Source organism: Anguilla anguilla, chromosome 3, assembly GCF_013347855.1.
Source record: "Anguilla anguilla isolate fAngAng1 chromosome 3, fAngAng1.pri, whole genome shotgun sequence".
In the NCBI taxonomy this organism is placed as follows: domain Eukaryota; kingdom Metazoa; phylum Chordata; class Actinopteri; order Anguilliformes; family Anguillidae; genus Anguilla; species Anguilla anguilla.
In genome coordinates, this window is record NC_049203.1 from 29,585,160 (window position 1) to 29,594,301 (window position 9,142).

General features: G+C 39.5%; 1 protein-coding gene across 4 annotated transcripts in view; it reads right to left on the reverse strand.

Annotated features, from left to right (window-relative positions):
* The window catches only part of ssb (small RNA binding exonuclease protection factor La), a 27,422-nt gene extending 18,606 nt beyond the window's left edge, over positions 1-8,816 (reverse strand). The window contains exons 1-5 of one of the 4 annotated variants that reach the window (XM_035408668.1): positions 8,520-8,578; positions 5,523-5,591; positions 4,724-4,788; positions 4,414-4,517; positions 4,027-4,201 (exon numbers count right to left, since the gene is read on the reverse strand). In XM_035408668.1, coding sequence (XP_035264559.1) covers positions 4,027-4,201; positions 4,414-4,517; positions 4,724-4,780 — 336 coding nt within the window. In that variant the 5' untranslated portion in view covers positions 4,781-4,788; positions 5,523-5,591; positions 8,520-8,578. The other 3 variants (XM_035408669.1, XM_035408665.1, XM_035408666.1) reach the window with 3 other exon arrangements.
* Between the last annotated feature and the right edge of the window lie 326 nt (positions 8,817-9,142).

Genomic DNA, 9,142 nt, shown 5'->3' on the forward strand with positions numbered 1-9,142 from the left:
GAGGAATATGAGCATGTCCACATTGTTTGGATCCAAACGTGAACGCTGGGAAGTGACAATGTTGCCAGCCGCAGAGAACACCCTCTCGCTGGGGACACTAATAGCAGGCACATTGAGGTAGCGTTTCGCTAGCCTGGACAGAGCTGGATATATGGCAGCATGACATCTCCACCAATCCAACAGACATTCGGTCATAGAGATGGGTTTCCTCCTTGTAGAGTGACAGCTCACATCGCACGTCTCGTGGTAACGGCCAGTCTGCTCTACTATTCTCACAAATGTCAAAGAAACTGTAGACCTAGTCTCAGTCAGTCAATCGCGGTGATCTGTTGCCATCACTTTGGCTGGTGGTGGGTCGGAGCTTGTTTCGCCCACTTCCGCCCCCGCCTCAGTCGCTAAATCCACGAGCTTGGCCTCGAGTTTCTCAAAGACATTTTCTTTATTGTCCATGTGAAAAAATGAGTGTTTTAAAACGTGGGTCAAGGGCAGCGGCAATTTCCATAAACTGAAAGACAGCCTCTGTTTGGTAGCGTGTGCTGAGGACCCAGTTTATTTCAGCTTTACAGTCTCTCTGGATAGGCGAATCACCAGCACATGGTGCTGATGCTGCTCGCAACTTCTGCAGCATTGGTAGAAATAGAGAAGAGGTGACCTTTGTCTCCAAGCTCAGTATCTCGGTGGCATCTTTGAAGGGTTCGAGAACAGGCAGTAGGTCTTTAATCTGAGCGAGCTCGATTTCCGTGAGGATGAGATCTCGGTCATCAGCCGTTCCAGAACCGATGAGAACTGCACAAATAGCGGGTTCCTGCTCAACAATACAGGTCATCATATCGCAAGCAGAATTCCATCTGGTTTCAATGTCTTGCACCAGTCAGCGCTGTGGGAGCTATAGATGGACCTGTTTGTCAGTGAGGGATGGATGCTGACACTGCGTTTAAAATGTCCAACAATGCACCTGCACTCTCAAAACTGTACTCACTGTTCGGACCACTATTCCCCTTTTCACGGCAAGGTTCAGCATGTGGGCCATGCAGCCAATGTGTTGTTGCCTGAGAAGCTGCAGGGCATTTGTAATATTCCGAGCATGGTCAGTAACATACACAGGCTGTGGGTCACGCAGTAGAATTTCCCACTTACACTCCATGTTTGCAAGGCTTTCACACATGTTTTGTGCTGTGTGACTGCATCCGAGGGGAGAAGTTTGCAGGACAAAAGAGTTCATCTCAAATGCTGAATCAATTACATGTGCAGTAACTGTTAAGTAGTCGTCAGCAGCTCGTGAGGTCCAGGAGTCGGTAGTAAGAGCGATGCCCTCTGCTTTCTTAAGCTGCGTAGGCACCATAGTCTTTGTATCCTCATACATATCTCTCAACACAAAGTTGATGAAGTGTGAGAGACAGGGTACCTTAAACTCCGGTTTCATTTCCTCCAGCAGGTTTAGGAAAAAGGGACTCTCTACCACGTTAAGTGGCTGCATATCTCCGACTATAAATTTCGCTACACAATTTGTTAGCTTTTTGGCCTGTGGCGAATCTACTGGTAACTTCTTCCTGGTGATCAAGTTTTCCACAATTGTAGTTTGTACTAGTGTACTGCCTTTCGCTATGATATTTGTTCATGTGATATTAGATTGGTTGTGTTCCCGGAGAATGGCAATTCTGCCTTGCACCTTTTGCACAGTTTTTGTTTTATCCAGGTATTGGCCAGCTCCATCAACCCAGAATCTGAAGTGAGCCCAAACGTTGCTTCATTTGCCCTTTCCCCAGAACTCTCCAATATTTTTTTCCGCCGTAACATTAGCTTAGCCTAGTTTACATAGCCTACGCCAAAACATACACCAGCAGCACAAAAGTAGGGGTGAGAGAGGTGAGCAAGGTAACTTAGTGATAACTATATAAGGCCTATAGATTTTATATCACCCCCTTGTGGTCTCCGAAAGCTATTATTCCAGACTACATTAAACACAAGGCCAACTGAATGAATGGGAAAGCACACACATTAGGCGTCTAATTTAAATGTCGACTAATTTCAATACATCGATGCCTCAAAAACATATCGATAAAATAACGTGCCGATCAATAATCGATATATCGATATTTTATGACATCCCTAGAAGTATGTTGTCTTCATGAAAATCCATTGATAAATGCCACATAACGGGTTTTATGTTTATGATATCAAGAGTAGATTAGTTTGCCCATTTACAAACTGCATACGGGTAGTAAGGTATTCCAGGTAGTAAGGTAGTCAGGACAGTCTGGAAAAGAATGTCATAGTTTTCGAGTCGTTTCTCCATCACCAATAATGGAGGATCAAGTCAAACTTTTGGGGAATGCAAAATTGAGTAGCGAATAAAAATCTGTGCCAATGATGCATGCCACTCAGCCATCTGCTGTCAAAGTGGTTTTAAAAGTCTATTCCAGCAGGAACAGGATGCTAGTTGACCAAAAAACATGTCCCCATCTGTACAAATGCAACAGCTGTTACAGTTATGCTGTCTCTGAGTCACTATAACAAATAATGTGCTTTTTTGTTTTATGTTTACAGAACGCCATCTAAAAAAAACAAGAGGGTTGGTATCCAGGGAGGTCATGGAGAGGGTTTCAGATTTGGAGATTAGGGACAACACATTGTCTCAAAAACCATCTACATGTAAAGTCCTTTTTGGGAGACCTTAGGCATTTAAATGGTGTCTAATTTAATTCATTAAAAATGTACTTTTACTCATCATTGTGTTTGACTAAAGTTAGTTCACTGTTTAATGTTAAACGTGTTCAATCAATTTGCTTGCCATGTTGACATAGCCTCATCTTCTGGATGCTCCAAGTGGTTAATGGAAAACAAACAGCCACCTGGGTGCAGGCATTTATAATACGCACACACCAGATTGGTCTGCATGGCACACCATTCGCTTTTCAAAAGCTTTCCTGGGTGTTAAGAAACAAACAAAAACAGCTTTCCACACCGGTTTGGATGTTACCACAACTCACTTCACGTTTAAAGTTACCAAGTTGCTTGGGCGCCAATGCTTATGCCCCATGCTACATAATCTGAGGATGTCGCTGGTCCCACATCACTATTGGAAATGAGCATGGGGAATTTTCATTTACTGTTAGAATTATTCTGCACCTCTTACAATCATACCGAACAGGTGGTATGAATGCAACATTGGACTGCGTGTATGTTGGTTTTAATTGTATCCAACGCGATTAAGTTATGAACATAACAGAAACAGCCGACTACTGCCATGTCAACATTATCTGAAGTAAAATTACAATGTGCAACTCTTCAATAAATATTGTTCCAATTTTTTTTTTTTTTTTTTTTTTTTTTTTAAATCACACGGCTCATTTTCTATAGCCAACATCCAAATGCATTGTGGTAGTATTTTGAAGATCAGAATTTTATATACTAAATCTAGCCAAATATAGGCAGATGACACATCAAGTTGATGTTGGCAGTAAAGCCAGACCAACCACAGTCACTGTCACACAGACACCACCTAAGCCCATCTCAGCCAGGAAAAACCCAGGGTCTGTGTATTTCATGTTACAATCCATGCTATTTATATTTCAAAAACAAATGAAAGCTCTTAATGCAATTGCCAGCTGGAAAGCTATATGTTGAGTAATGCACATTGCATAACCCGAGACAGCCATTATGCAAATTGGTTTCAAGTTATTTGCAGGTAACACCACAGACTAAAGAATAATGCACCAATTTAGCAAATTCTGGATTTTTCTGTGCAATTTTCTATCAATATAAACTCCCTTACACATTCTATCATCTTGAATTATAGGTGGAGAAGGTTGGTTTTTTGTTAAATCACAACGTTTTTTTTCCAATTACTGACAAAGTTTTGAGAATATTAAGATAACTGATTGGTGCTTTAACCGGGCACTGATTTCATTTTTAACCCATCAACATTCACCACACAGAACTTCAACAACCCTTTACTCTACAAAAGTTGAGTAGACACAGAGCAGACAGAGCGATTGTGCAGAGACTACATTTTTGGAGACTTACAATGTAGACCGACTTGTGTTTGACAGCATCTTTATATTCCTCATTCAGTTCTGGGAGGGGCTTTTCAGGACATCTCCGAATTTTTGTCTTGTCCTCATTGATTTCCAAAAGGCCAGTTTTAGATTTTCTCAGTGAGTTGATGATGATGTTAAAATCTGTTGTCAAGCACTTCAGCCTAAAACAGAGGCAGTGGAAAGTTTATTGGTTATTGAATCAGTCTCACACGAGTTGCTTCATATCCATTAGGTGACAGTCTTTTCATTAGCTCTGTAGTTACGATTATTTATTATGCTCCTATTTCTGATACTGCACTAAGCTGCATGCCATTTACAAAGCTTCTTGCAGTCCACCAAGGACCACAGAGCACTTGTCCTTCACCTTATGTACCTGTTAAATTTAATCATGGTTTCAAGTGTCACCCATCCATCATCCAACTGGATCTGCTCCTTCAGGAACTTGTCTCTTGGAAGATTGTGGTCTCCAAAGTAATACTACACAAGACAGGATCCAAAAGTGAATCAACATTTGTTCTTAATTTATAAATAAAATGTTTGTTTTCCACAATACCAGATAATTTCCATTAGTGAACACGCTAAACATTTCATTCAAAGAAGAAAATGTATGAATACTGGTCAGCGATTTTGCAATTCACCACTTTGTAACACTACTCCTGCTACGTATGACAGATAATATTTACCTCAATTTGTTCAGCCACCTTCTTTTCAAGGGGACTAGCTTCCTGCATTTCTGCCATTTTGATGTCTCAAGGGGAAAAAGAGAATTTACAATGCAGTCTTCAATGTCCACAATGTGTTAGCTAACGACATATACCAAGCATTTGTGCTAATTAGCAGGGTTCGCGCGTATTTCTATATTGACTGAACCTTCTAGCAAGTTGACGAAAATAGGAAATAGATATCACGATCATTCTTGTAAACTACTTATTGTTCAGTTATAACAAAAGCTTCAGCTTTTGCTGAAGTTGGCTCCTGATTCGTAGCTCCCGATTCGAAAATTTCAGTCCACCTTAAATCGGTTGCATTATATGATTGGATGGTTGACGTGATTGCCGAGGCTATAATATGCTTCTAAAAGTGAGATACAGCCCTAGAGAGAAATTGAACAAAGGTGGTAATGTGAAATTCTTTTATTTTTTTTTTTATTATGTTACGTTCACTTCACATGTCTTTTAAGACTGTAATATGGAAGGATCAGATAACAAAATGCATGACACTTGGGTTTCTCCTCAAAATCTAATAGTCTTAACATTGCATCACGTGTGTATGAGAGAACAGGAAATAATGTACATCTGAAATTGTGTGGATGAAATATCACTGCACCATATGCAAATAAAACTCCAAACGGTCTATATAAACAAATACAGTAATACAATCCTATTGAAAAATTGACATTAGATGGCCGTTTCTCCTCAAAATTTAAAGGTCTCAAAATTTGACATTTAATTATGACAGAAGGGGTCCTGAAGTAGTACTGACCTGATCTGGGAGAAATACTCCAGAAGTGTTTTCAAATAATCCCACCCAAAATATGTAATCCAATGCAGGCTGTGTGAAAAAAGCAACATGGATTGGAATATCTCCTGAAATTTAAAAGGTCTCAAACTTCTGACAATTGGTCCTGGCAGAAGGGGTCCTGGTCTACATCCTACCCCATTTCTGTGAAATTTTACTGTAATGTTTTGGAATAATATCGCTTCAAATGTTCTATGTAATCCAATACAAGATAATATGAACAAGTAGCATTTTGGATTGGAATATCTGCTGAAATTTAAAAGGTCTCAAACTTCTGTCACTTGTTCCTGGCAGAAGGGGTTCTGGTCTACATCCTACCTCATTTCTGTGGAATTTTACAGCAGCATTTTTGAATAATCCCACTTCAAATCTTCTATGTAATTCAGTAAAGGCTAAATGAGAAATGTGAAAATTTGGTTTGGAATTTCTCCATAAATTTATAAGCTTTTAAACTCAAACTTTTGATCCTTGTTCATGAGAGAAGGGGTCCTGATCTACATCCTAGCCCCACTGTGTGGGGTTTTACTGTAGCATTTTCAAATAATGGGTCAACAGCATGTATTGATTACATAGAATGTTTGGAGTGGGATTATTTGAAAACAGTATAGTAATAGTATCACAGTTGGGGGCAGACATACAGCAGGACATCATCTGGGATAAACAAGCGTCAAAATTGAGACACTATTTTTCAGAAGAAATTGTAATCCAAATCACTTTCTTCAATATGGCTGTATTGATATGCACAGACAATCTGTAGTGGGATTATTTGAAAATGCTAAAAGTAAAACTCCACACAATTAGGCTAGGATGTAGATCAGGACCCCTTCTCTTGCCCCTGCTTTGGATTACATTGTTTGAAGTGGGATTATTTGAAAATGCTACAGTAAATCTTCACAGAAACTAGGTAGGACATAGAACAGGACCCCTTCTATCATGAACAAGTGTCAAAACTTTAAGACCTTTTCATTCTGGAGAGATATTGCAATCCAAAATTTCACTTATTTATATTAGTTTATATTGAATTATATGGAAGGTTTTAAATGGGATTATTCACAAACGCTACAGTGAAATTCCACCGAAATGGGGGAGGACATAGAACAGGACCTCATTTGCCATGAACAAGTGTCAAAACTTTGAGGCCTTTTACATTTGGGATGAAATTCCTATCCAATTTTTCATATTTTTCAACTGGCCTCTATTTGATTACATAGAAGGTTTGAAGTGGGATTATTCAAAAACGCTACAGTAAAATTCCACAGAAATAGGGTAGGATGTAGACCAGGACCCCTTCTATCATGAACAAGTGTCAGAAGTTTGAGACCTTTTAAGACATTCCTTTCCAAAATGTTACTTTTTTATATCATCTTGGATTGGATTACCTAGAACATTTGAAGCGATATTATTCCAAAACATTACAGTAAAATTTCACTGAAATGGGGTAGGACACAGAACAGGACCCCATCTGCCATGAACAAGTGTCAGAAGTTTGAGACCTTTTAATTTTGGAGAGATTTTTCAATCCAAATTTTCACTTTTTTCGATTAGTCTTTACGTAGAAAGTTTGAAGTGGGATTATTAAATAACGCTACAGTAAAATTCCACAGAAATAGGGTAGGATGTAGACCAGGACCCCTTCTATCATGAACAAGTGTCAGAAGTTTGAGACCCTTCAAATTTCAGGAGATATTTCAATCCAAATTTTCACTTTTATCAATTGGCTTGCATTGGCTTACATTGAAGGTTTGAAGTGAGCTTACTCTAAAAAGCTACAGTAAATCTTTGCAGAAACTGGGTAGGACATAGTTCAGGATGCCTTTAAATTTTCAGGATTTATTCCAATCCAAATTTTCATTTTTTTCAATTGGCCTCTATTGGATTACATAGGTTTGAAGTGGGATTATTAAAAAAAGACACGGTTAAATTTAACGAAAATGGGGTGGTATGTAGACCAGGACCCCAAGTGTCAAAAGCTTGATACCTTTAAATTTTGAGGTGAAATTGCCATCCAATATGTTCACTTTCCAAAAGGAATGTATTACTGCATTTATATACACAGTTGGGAGTTTTTTTATATACAGTGCAGTGATATTTCATCCACACCATTTCAGAGGTACATTAGATCCTGTTCTGTCATACCCAAGTGATGCAATGTTGAGACTATTATATTTTGAGGGGAAAACAAAATGTGACACTTGGGTATCTGATCCTTCCATATTAAAGCCTTAAGAAGACATGTGAAGTGAACTTCACACTATAATTAAAAAATAATAATTTCACATTGGCACCATTGTTCAATTTCTCTCTTGTGTCGTATCTCACTTTTAGATGCAAATTATAACCTTTGCAAACACATAGGGAAGAATAGCGAAACCATCCAATCATATACCGTAACCGATTTGAGGTGGACCGGAATTTTCGAAACGGCAGCCAACTGCAGCGTCGTAATTCACATGGCAAAATGTGCGATTCTGGGCAGTTTCTCATGCAATACACACAGCTAGGTTTATTATGTAAAAACGAAGTAATCGTGTCCATCTCAAGGTACACAGACTACATCGTTTCAGCCAAACGGCTACATCCAGACACCGAGTCACCGAAAATTTCCTCCGTACCATGAGGCAGGGATAACGTGACCCACGTGTCCGTTTCGTTACTTTCGCAGTGGACACTACTAGCAATAATGTTAGCTATACATTTGACCAACGTCTATGAACTTGCAGATCGGGACATCTAAACGGGTATTTGTTGTTACTTATAATCCACGTTTAAGCAATTATAAAACAACGTGATTATGGAGAGCAAATTGCCATAAGTAGGTGACGATAGTTCACTCACCACAGCTAGCTAAACACTGAAAGGAGATAAATAAATACCAAAGCAAACCATAAACAATCATAAGTTGTCAAAATTAAGTGGGAACACAGAGCAACTATAACATCCACAAACAAAGGGTTTACCTACAGCGATTTTTCCACTTCTTTTTGAACAGCAAACCGGCACGTTGGGTTAGCAAGCCCTTGTCCCACAAATCAACGTGCTTATACCGCGCGGCGTATAACCATAGAAATGCATTTTTACCTAGATAAATAGGCACGCCCATAGATGTAGAAACGTAGATACCTCATTGGCCGCTGCTGTAGGTCGCCGCTATGCGTCTGCGCGTCCGCCATATTGGAGCGGTCAAGATCCACTAGTAAACAAATACAAGGGCTGTGTCCGAATAGTCAAAAAAATTACGTCCTATGTCTTTTCCTAACCACTTTTCCTTGACCTCGATGAAAAGCGTCATGAGGTTAAGGAAAGATGTGAAGGAGAATTCAAAAGGACTTAGGGAAAGACAACCGCGGTGCTGAGAGAATCCGACTGCACTTACACTAGGCCACGTAATTATGTGAGGGCGGATGTTATTGTCGTGGGTCTGCCGTGGTGAAACTACAATGTTTCGAAGATGGACTACTAAAAGCGCATCTTAGATACGTCGCCCCGTGCGTTCTTACCGTGTTGTTTCATGCAGGCTATATAAACGTGGACAACCCGGTGAAAAATATTTCTTTACCAAGGGTGGAATTGAAATAAAAAAGGAA